We start from the raw sequence: 16,358 nt of genomic DNA, 5'->3' as shown, positions 1-16,358 counted from the left end.
AAGACAGCAAAAATTACTTATTTTAACCTTAAAAAACGTACCGCCTCAGAGATTTGTCAGGGGCATGTAAATGCTAACTAAACACAGGCTTAACGTTGTATATGAGCATGATGTTGCTTTGGGCCAAATCCCTCTCGATTCCCTTACATTCAGAGCTTTATTTTTGCGAAAATACTCGGCTGGAACTCGTTTCAAGAAAAGCCCTGCAGGTTCTCTGACATTTGGAGATTTTCTTAAACAAGCAGACATAGCACATTTACCAAAATTCAAAGACGTCTTAGAAAAGCAGTATGAGTGCAAGAAATAAATGAGGTGGTTATTTTATTTATATTTATGGCTTTCTGTATTATGCTTACTAGAGGCCAGTGATGATGTGAATTCCTGGCTAACGGGCTCCGCCAGATGCGTGCTGGCTCTCCCCAAACCCAAGGCAGCCGATGGGAGCACGGCGTAGGGACAGCGGGGTCTGCTGACCTCAGATGCGAGGGAGAGAACCTGCGGGTAGGGGACGGCTACCGGATGGTGGCGGGCAGTGGAAGAAGGACAGAAGCTCTCGCAAGAGCCTAATTTTGGGGCGCCCTGGATTTTGTTTCTTTGTGCGTGACAGGGGTGTTTTGGTTTTTTTTAATCAAAATTTAGATAGTGCTCGTAGTATGTCTGACTTAGTTGAACTCTTCCTAGCAGCAAAGATGGAAGAGAACCATTCCTCTTCTCTTGCCTCTACAACCTCTTACAGATAGGCTCTGCGCGTGGTTTTCTTAGCGTGAAGAATTCACTGTGAACCCGTCTGAGCCTCGACTCGGATAATGTCTACGTTGATGTAACCAAGAATTTTGCTTGAGTAAAAACTACAATTTTAGGTTCCAATCCACTGACTGAAATCTTGACGCTGGTGGAAATTTTGCCTTTGAATTCCAACAGGTTTGCTACTTGTCCAGAAGTTCTTGTGCAGTTTCTTAACTGATGTAAGTTTGTGTTGCTTATTAGCAGTCAAAGTCACGCCGATCTGGCAAGTTGGGAGTGCCTGATCCTCTGTTCTAGGTCTGGAGAGCAGTGGCAAAAACAAGGTAAGGAAACTAAACTTGGGGTTAAATGCATTGCTAAAGTAGAGCCCCAAAGTGCAAAATCCATGCTATTTTATTGTTTCAATTCTAAAAAAATATTTTCGTCACCAATTTCTTTAAGAAGTGTTGCCATTATAAGCTCTGATTTCATGCTTTTGATGATGAGAAATGTTTTACCAGCACGAAAGAAAACACCAAGAGTACGTGAAATGCTGCTTCGCTGAATTTATTGTAATGCCTATTATGTGCTGACATAAAAAGCTTCAGTCAGTAAAAGTATATCGGACTAATACACTTAAAATGCCTGAATTTGGAGGGTTAACAGATCACCCAGCCTAAATAGCCCCCAGTTAAAGCTTTCATGTTGAATCCCTTAATCATCGTTACTGATTACAGATCAATGACAGCGCAGCATACCAGAAGTTATAAAGAACACAGCCATCCCAGAGGGCAGAGACCGTTGCCTGTTGTCCTAGGTAAGGTGTACTTACGGATACGGAGCTAATTCAACCTGCCAGAAATCTTGCTAATGGGGGGGGGAAGCTGAACTCGAGACAGTTTGGCACAATCTTGGAGAACCCACGGCAGGACGGTGGGTCTGCTGTAACACCGAACGGAGAACGCAGTGCGAAGGGACAAAACCGTGCTCTTGCAGCAGGACTTTGTGGTATTTAGGATGGGTACCAGACATGGCAGTCATTAACAGAAGAGCCGTTTGACGGGGTATTCTGGCAGCGGGCTGTTCCCCCTCCAAACCCCAATGTGGAAATTCATCCGTAGGGAGCCTTCCTGTCTTTGCAGTTCTGTCTGGCTTCGTTCAAGGTAAAACAGCAAGAACTGTGTCATACTGCAAATAGACTACGACAACATCCTCAATTTCCCTCTGACAAACACCGCCTTGCAGTGTTCTGGACTGGTGACAGATGTGGGGAGACAACAAAACATGCTTTCCTTATATCAATATTTTCTGAGTTGCCTTCACAAATATGAGAGAGGAAACTTTATGTCAGCTCACAGCGCAGGGAACAGCGGTGCGTCGGCGGGACTAGGGCCGCGCGGATGCTGGTTACTGGCTTCGGTAGCCTTGCGGGGAGACGTTTTGCTGCCTGCGCTCGTCCGCATCCTGTGAAAGGCCAGACACTGGGAGAAGATGGGAAGCTGGGGTCGAACAGCAGCATCGTGACAGAAAACCCAGCCTCGACCCTGCGTAATGGTATTTGTTTTATTGGAGATGTAAGTTAAAAATCGGCATGTATCTATCCCAAAAAATGAAAAAAAAATTAGTAGACAAATATTTCTTAGTAACAGATTAATGCTTTTCTTAAGATTTTTATCCAAATATATTAACTTTGTTCAGAAACTGTGTTACTCTAAGTAACAGTAAGTTAGTGACATAAAATCAACTTGTGTATGTGTATCTGTGTATATATGTAGTAGCAAAGTTTTTAGGTAGAACTCTAGAACGTGAGTCTTTCAGTTTAAGAATTTATAGGAATTAATTTGGGAACAAAACAGACCAGTGAAAGCATTCAGATTCACTCTTCGACTTGTATAGAAAAATTATCACAACTCCAGGTCTATTAACACAAGCATTTTCTCATTTAATACATACACATAAAGCTGACAATCTCTTTTAAAAATTCGCTCCCCTCTCATGTAAAATCGCAGAAGCTGATCCAGATTCCATTCCAGATCCATCTTCGAGCCCCTGATTCTCCGAAGCACAGAAGTATTTCACTTTCAGCGGGTGACCAGGAAGCCAAGTGAGGCGCATGTGACATGAAATAATTTCCTGGAGAACAGATTTAAAAATACACAGCTTTTATGATCTTTATACTGTTCCTCTGTTGATGAAAGGAGGTGTTGTACACATACGCTTTCTTACCTGCGTTGGAATTTCATGGAGCAGGACAGTGTAGTCAAACTCAAGAAAATCATCTTTCCTTATCTGGGCATGTATCAAAAAAGAAAAAAATGATCAAGAACACGAGTTACATTGTTGAAGTTTAGAGTCGACTCTGATTCACTTGACTGCATTTAGCTGGCTGAGGGAGCGAGAGGAACAGGGCTCGAGATGGCTGTGGTTGTTGGCTGGAGTGAGACAGGTTTTGTATGTGGAGAGATGGGGAATTAGGAGCGTTTCCTGCATAAAAGCTTTGAAGGCATTAACTGCAGCGTGGCTCTGCAGTCTGACTGTTCTCTGACATGAAACTAGGCTGACTCAGATGCTAATTAATTGAGTTTAACCCCCAAGTAAATTCTAGAATCTTACCTGACTATTAATCTCTCCTTCAGAGAAATCTCATTCTAAATAAGTAGGGAGTAAAAACCGAACACTGTCTATTGATCACAGGTGACTGAGGGAAACAAAGCTTTGGGAACTCCTGTTCTGTTTGCTGCAGGTGTAAGAAGTTCCCCAGAGAGCGGGTCACGTACGAGACCGATGCTACCGTCCTGCTTGGCTAGGATGGCAAAGAGTACTAGGAGCGACTTAGTATGGGGCTGACGAACTGCAGGACCAGATGTTCAAATCTGATTAAACCTGCAGAAGCCAACAGATCCACTCATGCAAACAAAGAAAACCAAATTTTGTCCAAATGAGTAAAATTTTTCCACCAAAACCTGGACAAAATATTTGTCCGGAGGTGGGCATACTTGTATGGAGAAGCCACTGGGGTTTTGGGAGAATCACACCCGTTACAGAGAGCGTGAGCTGTTGATGGTTGGTTTATTTTCTGCTGCTTGGTAGACTCTGTCAGCTTCTGTAACGCAGACGTGTAATTTCCACTTCGCTTACCCACTGCTTCACAGACTTGACTTGTGCCATGAAGTAACCCAAGCTCTCCGTTGACTTTTCCCACATTATGTAACTGCTGCCGGCAACAGCCAAAGCCCACACCGGCTCCAGGGCAGGTTCAATATTTCCGTAGCTGTCTGCAAGGCAGAAAGAGAGCAGTATAAAAACGATTCATTCTGCCTGTCCAGCAGAAAAATGATAACCACAGAACACTTTTGCCTGGCGCAGCACTCTGCCTGGGAAGTGACTCTTCTCTCAGGTGCGTTATAATCTTGAACGGGGAGGAGAATGATGCTAAACCTGCCGTCACAGTAAAAGTACGAAAGCGTGACGGGACTGAAATTGCCAAGAGACGCTGCTCACAGGGTCCCCACAAGGAGGTGAGAAACCCAATATCCACGATAATGGAGGTCCTTACGTAGCTGGGAGGAAAAGAGGGACCGAGGATGGAAAAATTCTGTTAGTCATCCCTTGTGAATTTCCACCCGCAGCTGGGGCAGGTGTGTGGGTTAAGGCAGTTGTTATTACTTGAATATAAAATTACGTAGGCTTGCTTTTGAATCCCAAACACCTTCACACCATTGTGTTGACCACTCTTGTTGCTAAACACAGCAGGTTTTTTTCTCCCCAAGAATCACCAGCAAGGTGGAATTGGTTTGATAGTCAGCTCTATGGTTTTAGGGTGCTACTGTAAATACACACGTCTACTTTTTCAAATGCGGGTACATTTGCTTGTGTTCTTAAAAGTGCCCAGACCCTTTGAGATAAAATGAAAGACAACTGATTATTTAGAGGAATATACCTGGAATATTGTTTCCAGTTATTGGTTTGGTTTGGTGCCTAATTTTTTGGTAAAGTTTGTTGTCCTCTTCTTGGATTTGCTTCTGGTCTTTGGTAGACATACACTTGATATTGACAACAGGCGGAGACATTGTCTTCGGATACAACACTGTAGCAAGGCAGCTCCCGGCATTTTCCTGTAAAGGCAGAATTTAAAACTGTTAACCTTTAATGAACATTTTATTTACTAGCAACACATTCTTAAAAAAGCTTTTGGGTATTAACATGCGAAGTATACACGTGGAGTACGTACATGTCTTTATGAGACGCTCTGTATGAAGTTGTACAGAGGTCAAGAAAGTCTTCAGATGGATATAAATTTTTTTCCAGAAAAGTAAATAGGTTAAAACCACAAGGCTAAAGTGATTTAACAGAATTAATTAAAGTGTAGCAGAAATGCACTAAGTTATCTTGGAAATATGTTTGAGAGATCTCAATAAATAATATTAATTGATAACAGGGAATTTCATTGTATGATACTTCAGCCTTAAAACAAAAATAATCTAATGCTTCATATTAAATTCTGAAAATAATCTGAATTTCATAAAATGCGTGTGTGTAATGGAAAAGCAGATGCTTACAGTAAAATTGCTGATGACAACTGTCTGACAGAATGAATGGAGAGGAGGGGTTATAATTAAAAAGAACACATAACTGTCAACCCTTTATTCTCATTTTGGTGTGTGGACACAGCAGGAGCTACAACTGGATAATGAGGACCATACTGTCACACTGAGTCTGGACCATTGCAAAGTTTCACTCAGGCGCTTGGCTGCCTGATGTGACTTAAACGAGACAATCGCTTCAGGCACAGAGCAGAGCAGGTAACTGCGGTGCTCTGACCACTTGGGCCCCGGCGGAGGCAGAGGACTGATGAGATGAGATGAGATGAGATACTCGGGGGATGCTAAGAGCAAACCATGCCCCATGCGGGACAGGCGGGTAGAAGCATAAAGGTAAGGCTTTCCACTGTGAAAGATCCATTTACGAAAGCAATTAAATGTACCCTGATCTGAAGATGTTTAAGTTCATTTAATGCACGCTCGCGGAAGAAACATGGTGGACTGTAAACTCACCCCGCTTTTGTAGTCTTCGGTAGTGAACTGCAGGTAATACTTGTGACCGGAGTCTGGGATGTTCTGGAAGAGGGAAGGATTCAGCCATCAGTGTAACTATAGACTTAACGTACTGTTTACTTGCTGAGGTGTTGCCCTGAGCACTGAGGAGGGAAAACGAGGGCGCCATGGCTACCTCGTGGCCTTGTAGCATCAGGAAATCGGTCAGATGAGATGTGCCAAGATGATCCTAGCAGCAAACACACAAAGGGTCTTAACAACGACAATAAATAACCTTTATATTAAGGGATGTTTGAAAGCCTTTCCTCGCAGAGATATGCAAGAAGAAAAATGCAGCTCAAAGTCCTTCACAGGACAGATTGATACTGAGTAACTTTAAAAGTAGTAAAATTACAAATCAGTGTTCAGCTTCCGAAGAGGTATTTTTTTGCACAGGCTATCACAGTGCCCTTGAATATATAAATGAATCAAATCTTGCTGACTGACTGACAGCTGAACAGGAATTACAAAGGCTAATTTAATCTTAGGGATGCTAACCTTTCTAGATTTTTTTCTATTGTGACTGGAACGAGACTAATTTCGCTACAGATGAGGATTCTGATCTGTCTGCTCTCTTTTGCCCTGAAAATACCAGTCATTAAGTTGCTCAGTCAACTGAGACTCCACTTGTTCAGGAAAAATAAAAGAATACTCCTTGCCGATGGGAAGCAGCCAGCATCACCTCTTGTAGCACAAAACGTCAGAAAAGCCTTAGAAATGTACACCTGTGAAATACGTCATTTTCTTGGATTTGGGTTTTTTTCAGTTTGTTTTGGGCTGTTTTTCCTGTTGCTGACAGAAATGGTTCAGTTAACAAATTGTATTTTTGATGTGGGGTATCACAGCCTGTCCCGGCCCCAAACATGCTGAAACAGAAACTAGCTTTTAGCGTTGGCCATGAAAGATATTAATTACCCTAAAACAGGATCAATCTCTCATTTAATAGTGCAAGAGCAGAGCCTAATAAAAACTATTTGCATTATCTGCTCTTCACTTCATTATTCAGTCTCATATTTTCCTACCAACTTGTATATTCACTTTTGAAATTTCTATATTTATTTTTGAGTGAGGAGTCCGAGTAACAAATGGTATGGAAAACTTTATATATATTCAACTAATTCCTTTTAAAATGACATCACGTGTCATTTAACTGTTTGGTACATTCCCAAGCATTTCCTTTGATTAAATCAGCCAGAAATAAATGAAAGAAAATAAGTCTTTTTGTATGCTATATTGTGATTTATTAGACAAGCTTTCTGATGTACAAGGAGGTCACTTCTGTGTCTGAAAGTTTGTTCCTTTTGCATATATTACCTGGTTTAATAAGAGGCATTCTCCCTTCTCATAAACCTCTTTTTGCTTCCTTTTGCAACTGGTGTAGGATATATTGTTACGTAGGTTTTCCTTTGTGTGGCACGCGTGAGGTAGTGTGTAGAAAGTGCATTTTACTGGAGAATGCAAGCTGCCTTTTAAAGTGTACATTTAAGTCAAATTGCTGCATTCCAGCAACAGCACTGATTTGTTAGTCCTATTTGTTTTTCAAATACAATACTCTTCAGATAAACAGGAGGGGAATTCTGGCTATTTGCAGAATTTTGAAGATTAGAACCCAAAGCAAACGTGCACATGTTTCATTTATCTAAACTTCGGCCTTTGTGTTGCCATCTTATTTTCTTCCAGGAAGCCATTAATAGCACAGTGTTTGCAAAGCTTCACTCCCAGGGCAAGGCCATCAGCCCAGCACCTGCCTTTAGTACACAGGCGGACTTATACACCGCAGATAAGAGGGTGAATGGGTTTAGTCACTTGCTCTACTTTTATGAAATCCCCTCTTGAAGGTTTACGATGAGGGAAGTCTGGAGCTAGACCCAGCTGACACAGTGAAGGGAATGGAGGGAATGGAGAGAGGATGAGTTCAGGGTTACAGCCTCTTCTCGGTCTCCTCGTTCTCCCCTTCTCTCCTGCCTCCGTTTTGTCTATTGGCTAAAATCTTGTCCTCAAAATGCCAGAGATTATGACATGAACAGACACTCTTAGCATAGCAAACCAGTAAAAACTAGCTTTCTGAAATGCAGGTTTACAAAAGAATCAATAATTTGTGGCACTGAAGGAAGGGCCTAATCTCTCATGATAATCACTGCAGTTGTCCAAGTTTCTAATTATTGTAAAGCTACCCAAGAGGTGTTATCTCTATTGTTTCTAACATTCTTCATTTGATCAAGTATGGGTATTTTTTAAGCACAGTGACCTAGGCTTATTCCTTTTCTTGTCATCAGTACCACAGGTGAGAGAACCTGAAATAGAGTCAGTTGGACTGCACCACCTCTGAAGTGGGAGAAACTTAGCTCTGATTTAACCGATGATAGTGGATGGGGGTTTCCTGCTGAACCTCTTCCTGAAGGGGCACAGTACAGCAGCCTGACTGCACCCTCCCAGTTACAACATCAGGGTCTTAAAGTCCGTAACAGAAGCTCTATTATAGTTAATCTGGATCTTTTCTGTCCAGCATATTCAGTCATTTTCTTCCAATATTGTTTGTTCTTGCATTGGTGTCACCTGTTCCGTCTGCTAAAGAAAAAAACCGTTTTTATAGCTGTGATAACTTTGAGAACAGTAATCAGATTCTGACAAAATATTTCAGCAGTTTCATTGCATTTGCCTGATATCGAGCACTAATGAAGAAAACAAAATCAATTGGAATTTTTTATAAACTAATTATTCAGTCTCTGATTCTTCTTAATAGAAGGGTATAGAAAAGCTTCATGACTAATAACTTGGTAAATACTTTAAAAAGAATACATAATTCTGTGCTTATGTGGTTTTTGAAGTAGATATTCTCTCCTCATGTGCAAGAACTCCACCATAGCAGTACTACTCACCTAGAAAGCTTTCAAGTGGTGCTACACAGCTAAAACATGTATTCAGTCTGGGTATGCATACCAGAGAGCTGCTTTGATCTTACCAGGGAGAGGGAGAAGGTACATGAAATAACTTTAACTTTTACAAAAGTATTTCTAGTTTTGAAGAAAAAGATCACTTCTGTTTCTACTATTATTTTCCACTGTCATCCCAAAATGCATCACTGTAACCCATCACATAGTGTGAGTTAAATAAGAGCTCAGGAATACACAATGATGGCTGGCTGAAAGCAGCCAAAGATAAAAGTCTCCAAAAGAGAAGAAAACAAGTGAGGAATTAATTTTTCCACTGAATATCTGGGTCATGGGATTGTTTTATTTCCGGGCTCGAAATTAATGCAACTGGCATGACAGATTTTTAGTACTGTAAAGGCCAGAATAGCAATTTAAAAGCAGTTTCGTTCCAGGTCCCGAAGGAGGTAGTTTCGCAATTGGTTTAAACTGCTCTAACTTCCCACTGGCACGGAAAGGGGTGATCCCTCCCTCACCCCTTGCTGCAGGTTTCCCTCTCTTCTCCTGTGTGTTTCCCCACCAGCATTTCTTCCCTGGGACCAGTTTTCGGTTGCTGGATCAGAGGGCTGACCTGATCACTATGCACGGAGAAGCTGGCACTGCTGAGAGAGGAGCGAGAGACGTGTCCTTTGGGGTCTTGCCTAGGGGGATTCCCACCTCGCAGCCCTGCCAGGGTCCCTGCAAGCCAGCTCAGGTGGCCTGTGGCTTCTGGAGGCGCTGGAGATGTCTGATCCACAAGCAGCCAGGTGAGCTCTCGGGCTGCCCCAGGCAGGAGGGAAAAGCCAGCAGAGATGGCTATTTTCTCTGCCTCTCTGTGTCTAGCTTTCCCTAGACAATTTACCTACCGTGCCACTGATTTTACCTTTCTCACCCTAACGTGGGGTCCTGACTGTTGGAAATACGTAGAAATCTTTTAACTAACTTCTAATATTAGGACCATAGTCCTGATATATACTGTTTTGTGTCAAGATGAGCTTGTGAAGAGAAATATCCATCTGTAAAATTGTATTTTGTAGTCCAATTTAAGCAAGTGTTGCAGTTTAGCCAAGAGATTACCTAATTTTACCTTTAGACTTCACTTCCTGATTCACCTACCTACTGCTCAGTTATGATTTCCAGGACAGCTTGGTATGGGAGACTGCTACGTCAGTGTTTTGAAAGTTTCTCTGGAACTCTAGGATCTTCAGGTGGCACACACTAATGCTTCTCTTCTCAAAAACGTATTTTAAAGCGCAGCTGTCAACAATTCCATGAGATGCTGCTGTTTCCTAGAAGATACTCACTTAAGAAAAAACCCACATCAGTGAGAGGGACAACAAAAAGAAAACTGCAGCCAATGGCAAGGTAGGAATTATTATACGTTTGGCATATCTCTACTATTTGTTGCTGGGAGAGAAAAGCACTGAAATCTCATTTTATCTGAACTTGAAAAATCCTTCACGTCTAACAGAGTTACCGTACTGGTGACTGTCTCCAGTCCTGTTTCTAATTACCACAGTTTCACTGGCTAGTGGGCTAATAATGTTAGTTTTAAAATACAATGCTCATGATTAAATTCCATGATAAAATGATCCTATTTTTACTAGACCCAGTAATATACCAACCAATAGGAAACTAGCCTTCTTAAAAAAAAATTAAAAAAATAAAAAAACAAGCAAACAAAACCCCAAACAAAAAAAACCCCCAAACCCCAACATTTCTGTCTCTTGCATTCACATAATATAGCACATTCCTTCCAGGAAATTCTTTTCATTTTTTTACAGTGGAGGACAGGAAAGAAGGAAGTGACCATGTCTAGTACATTTCTCCTCTTGTTTTCACAGTGTGTGCAAAGAAAAAGGGGAAATAAACTGTAGAAAGGGGTTACAGCGAGCTCCTACAGCATCAGTACTGTGAGGGAATAATGAGGCATTTCACTTCTCTGTAATGAACCAATTTCTTTCTTTCCTATATTAAAAAGCAGGTGGCTGATAGTGAGTGGAAAAAACCCCTTCCCCTCCCTGCAACCAAACTACTTTGCAAATACTCAGTTACACTGGTGTTGGAAAGAGGATCTGCACCAACCCCTTACTTCTGATGTCTCTTTACTACACGCTACTACTAGAGGCCATGTCGTTGTGCTTAAAAGAGGCACAAGCATTTGTATATGTAAATATATACATACAGACATACCTGTACTACCCAGTAAAGTGCCCAGTAAATACAGGAGCACTTGTACATTTCGAGGGAAGTATGAAATATCATAGTAAATTTCTGTCATAGGTGTCTGCAGCAATTTCATAGGGAGAATTAAATGTCACACTAGCACATCCATGCTCAGCACCTATTAAACTATATGTTAAATGACGTGTTTGGGAATGATGATGAGAACAGAGAGTTACCTAAAGGGTATGGTCTCAGATAAATCCATAGCGGGACATCCTGTTTGCATTCCCAGACAGGTAGCATGACTAACACTATCTTTCAGCCTTGTGTTACACAAAGTAATTACACAAGTTCTGAACTGTTATGCAGCAGCTCGTGTTTTGTCAAATTTAATTGGAAATTATTCTGGTCTCTTAAATATTGTGTGCAACTCACACAGGCTTCAAATTGTTTTGGAACCACTGTCAACTGGGATATATGTGAAAGACTGAGGCTCAAGTTCAATGTTATAAGGACCACAGTAGTACATCCTGAGCACTTTAGGCTGGCTTGGAACTTCTTTCTTGAAAGGGAAGACTTTACACTACACTGTCTTATTCTCAATTTTAAGAGTGAGGGCCTGGATTGAACAAGCCGTGCAGATGCTGAAGGACAAATGTTGTAACATCTCCTTTTCAGATGCCAGAGCCATGAAAAGGATCCAGTGGAATCCTGTGCTGCATTTGGCACTTCAGACTGGGAATCCAAAACAAGCAGCCCGTGCTTTAGGGAGCTGCCCAGCACTAGCCTGGCAAGAAAGACTAGATGAGAGGGCTGGTTTTAAATCCTATCCACTGCGATAGCTTAGACCCTCCTCAGCTCTCCAGCAAGGCAGTGCTTTCCTTCCAGGATCTACAGCCTTGGACAAGCGTTCCCCAAAAATTTTTGCCTGTTCTCTTACTTTCAGAAACTGAGTAAGCTGTATAAAACCAAACCAAACCAACCTGTGGCCGAAGGAAGAGTGGGGCTGAGTGGCAGGTGCTTGCGGGGGGCTGACGGCCGGGGCAGGCTGTGGAACCCAGGCAGGCAGGCGCAGGTATGCCCGGCGAGCCCTGGGCTCCTCCTCGAGCATCCCTGACAAGCTCTGTCCCTGTAGCCGCTTCTGTCTAGGACTCCTGCCCCTTTCTGTCACCTCAACTTGGCATGTTTTTTGGAAGATAAAGGCATGTTTTCTGATGGGAACTGCATCGCCTTTAATTGACCTCTTGGTCTCCAGAGATAGAAAGCCAGAGTCCTTTCCACCCCTACTCACGCAAAGTAGAAGCGATTCTGCTGAAAATGTTTCCTTTTCAAACAGTTTTCTTTCCATCGTGTGCCCGCCAGGTGCCTCGGTTTCCTCCTTCCCTCATCTGCGCTACGCTGCTTTTGATTCCAGGACAGGGCACTCGGAGCAACCTCAACCAACATACGGGGTGCTGGGCTTGGATTTGGGGGATGTTTAAATCATGAGTAAGTTAATGACCTTTGGAGAGGGATCCTCACTCCCCCTCTGAGGGGACCGGGGTGCCCCGAGCCCCCGGAGGAAGGGGCGGCGGGACAGCAGCCCCCTGAGGGAGGCGGGAAGGTGCCCGTGGCCCAGGACGGGGCCGCGCCAACCTGAGGGCGGCTCAGCTCCGCACCACTGCCCCACTCTTATTATAATAATTATTATTAATTGTACTTTTCCCAGCATCACTTTCAAGACCGCCTGGGGAGCCCCCCGCTCGCCCCGCTCTCCCCCGAAGCCGCAGCCACCCCCACGCCCCGCCGGCTTCCCCCTTACCTTCACCGTGGCCTTGCGGACCTGCCCCAGCGCCCGCAGCGCGCCGGGGGAGGCCGTCTGGTAGTTGAGGTACTGCAGTGCCACCCGCGCCGCCCCGGCGGCCAGGCGGCTGCTGGGGCTCAGCTCCCGCTCGGCGCCCGGCGCCGCGGACGCCGGCAGCAGCAACGCGCTGAGGCGGAGGAGGAGGAGGAAGGCGGCGGGCGGCGCGGCGCTGAGCCCCTGCATGGTGCTGCTGAGAGGCGGTGAGTGACCGGGTCGGCTCCGCACTGAGGCGGGATCCGCTGAGGGCCGGTACTAATAGCGGGGGGGGGGCCCGGCCCGCTATCTCCCGCCCTCCCTCCGCCCGCTGTCAGTGCCGGGAAGCGCTCGGGGAAACTCCTGTCTCTTCGGCTACTCCCCTTCCCCTCATCCCTCCCACCTGCTTCGGCCCGGCCGAGGGGCTTGAGGGGAGCCGGGGGTGCTTGGCGGGGGCTGGGGCTTGGCTGAGGGGAGCCGGGGGGCCTGCGGCCCCCCGGCTCCCCTCAGCCAAGCCCCAGCCCCCTCAGCCAGCAGAGGAGCCTATGTGAGGTGAGGCGACAACTCAACCCTTCCCCAAACTAACCAGGCTGGCTTAGAGACGCCGCTTTCCCTGAGACACAACTGAAATATTCCCAAAACTATGCAGAAAGAAGCAGAAGGAAGCATTCCTCCCGGAAATAAATCTCACTAAGCGAAGTGTTTTTGGAAGCGGTACGGACGTATCTCTCGTAGCGTGAAGAAAATGAAGTGCGACAGCAGCTCGGCGGCCAGCTTCCCTTAAAGATGATTTTTTAGGACGCAAATGGGCTTGCTGCCTTGGAAGCATCTCTTTCGGAGAGACTGAATGTGGTATAACGTAAAAGGCTGCAATACTTCCTGGGTTAAAAATGCTCGTTTTTTAAGGACCTACTCTATTACCATTCGAGCAGATGGGTATTAGTATGCACAGCTGGGAATCTATTTTTACGCTTCTGCATGTGTATTGGGGCATGCTTCTGGGCTGGGACTTCAAAGAAGTAAATCAGAACTCTGGTTAAAGACTCAAACTGTCTCTCATGGAGCATTAATTTGCCTTTATTACTGTAACGTTTTTTCATAAACTTGAAATTCAGTATTTTTGAGGCTTTCCTAAGTGAGGGAAAGAATTATTACAATAAAGGCATAATCACATGCTTTATTGTACCATTTTCTGTGCCATCCAACTCATTTAATTGCCCTGACTTTGTTGGTGATTATGATTTTCCTTCCTGAAATATTTTCAATAAATAATAGTTTGTATCTTCACATTCTCGGGCATGCTGTTTTCTTTCTTTCCATTGGGGTAGCAGATGCAAATGTAGTTCCTCTGGTTTTCCTTACCTTCCCAGAAACCCTGTGCTGTTTCTGTTTTGTCCCTTCTGCAGCTCGCTTTATTTCTTTTTGTTGCTTGTTAACAAATTCTTTGTAACAAATTCTGAAGTACCTCAAGAAAAATGGGACATGTTTTGAGTGAAAATGTGAGACGAAGACAGCTGTATTGGGTCAGGCCAAGAGCTCATCTAGCCCAGTATCCTTTGACAGTGCCTGTACTCCTACCCAAGCCTAATGATTTTTTTTCTGTAATTGGTTCCAGCCAGAAGTACAAACATGTTCTTTTCCCATCTCTCTCTTTGACATTATTTAGCTTTCTGTCTTCATCCCCAGAGAGTCTGTGTAACCTGTGTGGCAGTTCCCTCCAGGACTTGTATTAGGAAAATAAAAAAAAATTTTGTTCTCTGATACCAATCGTACTAGAAGATGGTAAAGTTTTAGTAAATTCAGACAATTTCAGTAAATTTAGCATCCAACAGAAAGTGTGCAGCTATGCAGTTTGGGTCTTTTTGCCTTCAGTTGTCATTGACACTGTCAATAACTTATGCAGCAAATTAAGTTTCTTTTATCTGGTTTAGGGGCCAAACTTCCATCTGCATGAGTTATAGCCCATATAGAAAGGTTAACTTTTGATTAATTGACTTCTCTCCCAGTTTTACAATGCACTGCTTTACTTAACATCATATCTGGAGTCACACAGCCGTTTATTAGAGGGTAATGGCATTTTTCATATATTTTTTGGGGAAGTGTTTATAAAATTTTGCAGAGGGAGCAGGCTAATTTTTTCCTTATTGGCACACTTGCCATGTTGGTCTCCAATATTTTCTGTTTAGCTGGAAGCAACCAAGATCCAGTCGTTTCTCATTTATCCTCGGTGCGATGACAGCTCCAATGTTACTTTTAAAATGAAATACAAAGCGTGATTCTCCTTAGCTGACACTGGAGGGGTTTGAGCAGTGCCAATTGTTTCCTGATGCTACCAGTTCGCTTCCCGCACTTCATTTCTCACAGCAGCGCGCTGGAGGTAGGACGAGCGGCTGAGGACGTCGTGGGAGCGGAGGAAGCACGGGCCATGGAAGGGCAAGCAGCGAGGTGAAGCAGGGATCTGGTGAGAAAAGCTTTGGTGGAGGACGCGTAACAGAGGGTGGGGAGGGAGGAGGCGACGGCTGCGAGGGGCCAGCTTCTCCAGCTCGCGACATTGGTGTACTCGTGTGCTGCGGCTCTCCCTGTTCAAAGAAAGTTAAAATCGCCCTGCACAGAGGTTTCACACTCATGGTTTTGGTGCCTTAGGTTTTGTGGGAGTTCAGAGGCTTAAATGAGAGTTAAGAGCTTAAACAGAGGTAAGAGCTTGTAGCTCTGGCTCTTTGTCACTTGTGCTGGAAAAGCCTGCAAACCCCTGATGTCTCAGTACTGAGCCGTGAGGCTTTGACCCCATCCATGGCTTTCTATGTACTTCCTTTTCCCTCATGTTCTCCTCCTTTTCCTGCTTTCTCGGTCAGCGTCGCTGTCAGTGATATGGTTGTTTCCTTCCTCCCAAGTCCAACAAAAAGGTTGTGAGTAACCGAGACCTGAGGGTCAGTACGACAAGGACAGAGAACCTGTATCACAAAGCAGGGACAAGAAGGAATTTCCATGGCAATTTCCTAAGTTGCTGTAGAGATTACGTTGCTATAATTTGCTGTTGATCCAACGTGACTCTGAATTTACAAAGCATTTTGACTTGGGAAAACAAAAGCTCAAATGCTGAACAGGTCCAGGTCAGGGCTGGGGCGGATGTTCCTGAATATGTACAAACACAGCCATTTGCTGCTTCCACAACATTTAGAAAATGTATTTATTTTAAGCCTGGATTTTGTGTGGCCTTTAAAAGCTGAAAGTGCACCCTCTAAGAGCCAGGCCTCAAGCTAGGCTCTGCTCGTTTGCTTCAGACTTTTTGGTGACAGTAAAAATGAAGCTCTACAACATGTAACATCTGAACAAAAGGAACTGAAGTGAGTGATGTAACTTGAAGTGACATATATATTCTAGTTAGCTAGAATGCGGTGCGTGTAGGTTTTGTCCTTCTGTAATGTCTTTTTACCTCTCATCCCAGTTAACTTGGTCCAGACTCAAAGAGGACGGCGGTGGTGTAAGTTACATGTTAATAAGCCTCTCTCACTCTTCCCTTCTCTGTTCTTCTTTAGCAAACTGTACATTGTGGCAAATTTCCCAACGTTAAGATTGTGCGGCGGTTTGCATCATGCTTATGTCACATCTGACTTGGACCCTTTAGAAATGGAAATGAGGGTTGCTTCAGGC

General features: G+C 44.0%; 1 protein-coding gene and 1 long non-coding RNA gene across 4 annotated transcripts; one reads left to right on the top strand and one right to left on the bottom strand.

Moving 5' to 3' along the window:
• Positions 1–1,274: 1,274 nt before the first annotated feature.
• On the bottom strand, positions 1,275–13,129 carry LOC104011597 (ovocalyxin-32). The gene is made up of 6 exons (XM_087740345.1): positions 12,693–13,129; positions 5,778–5,840; positions 4,664–4,838; positions 3,862–3,998; positions 2,950–3,012; positions 1,275–2,856 (listed from the first exon to the last, which is right to left on the bottom strand). Exons 1-6 carry the CDS (start codon positions 12,915–12,917, stop codon positions 2,698–2,700), a joined length of 822 nt encoding a protein of 273 aa, XP_087596471.1. The 5' UTR covers positions 12,918–13,129; the 3' UTR covers positions 1,275–2,697.
• On the top strand, positions 4,850–12,717 carry LOC148050787 (uncharacterized). 3 transcript variants are annotated; one of them, XR_015700695.1, is made up of 6 exons: positions 4,850–5,657; positions 9,270–9,492; positions 9,983–10,090; positions 11,838–11,966; positions 12,254–12,379; positions 12,600–12,717. It is a non-coding gene; the product is annotated as an uncharacterized LOC148050787 (long non-coding RNA). The 3 variants fall into 3 exon arrangements; XR_015700694.1 differs by having other exon boundaries at positions 11,570–11,966; XR_015700693.1 differs by having other exon boundaries at positions 9,978–10,090; positions 11,570–11,966.
• Positions 13,130–16,358: the final 3,229 nt, after the last annotated feature.

The sequence above is a fragment of the Nipponia nippon genome, unplaced genomic scaffold (genome assembly GCF_047370975.1).
Source record: "Nipponia nippon isolate SJK-2023a ecotype South Korea unplaced genomic scaffold, ASM4737097v1 scaffold_7, whole genome shotgun sequence".
Lineage (NCBI taxonomy): Eukaryota > Metazoa > Chordata > Aves > Pelecaniformes > Threskiornithidae > Nipponia > Nipponia nippon.
This window is presented reverse-complemented; position numbering and strand designations above follow the sequence as displayed.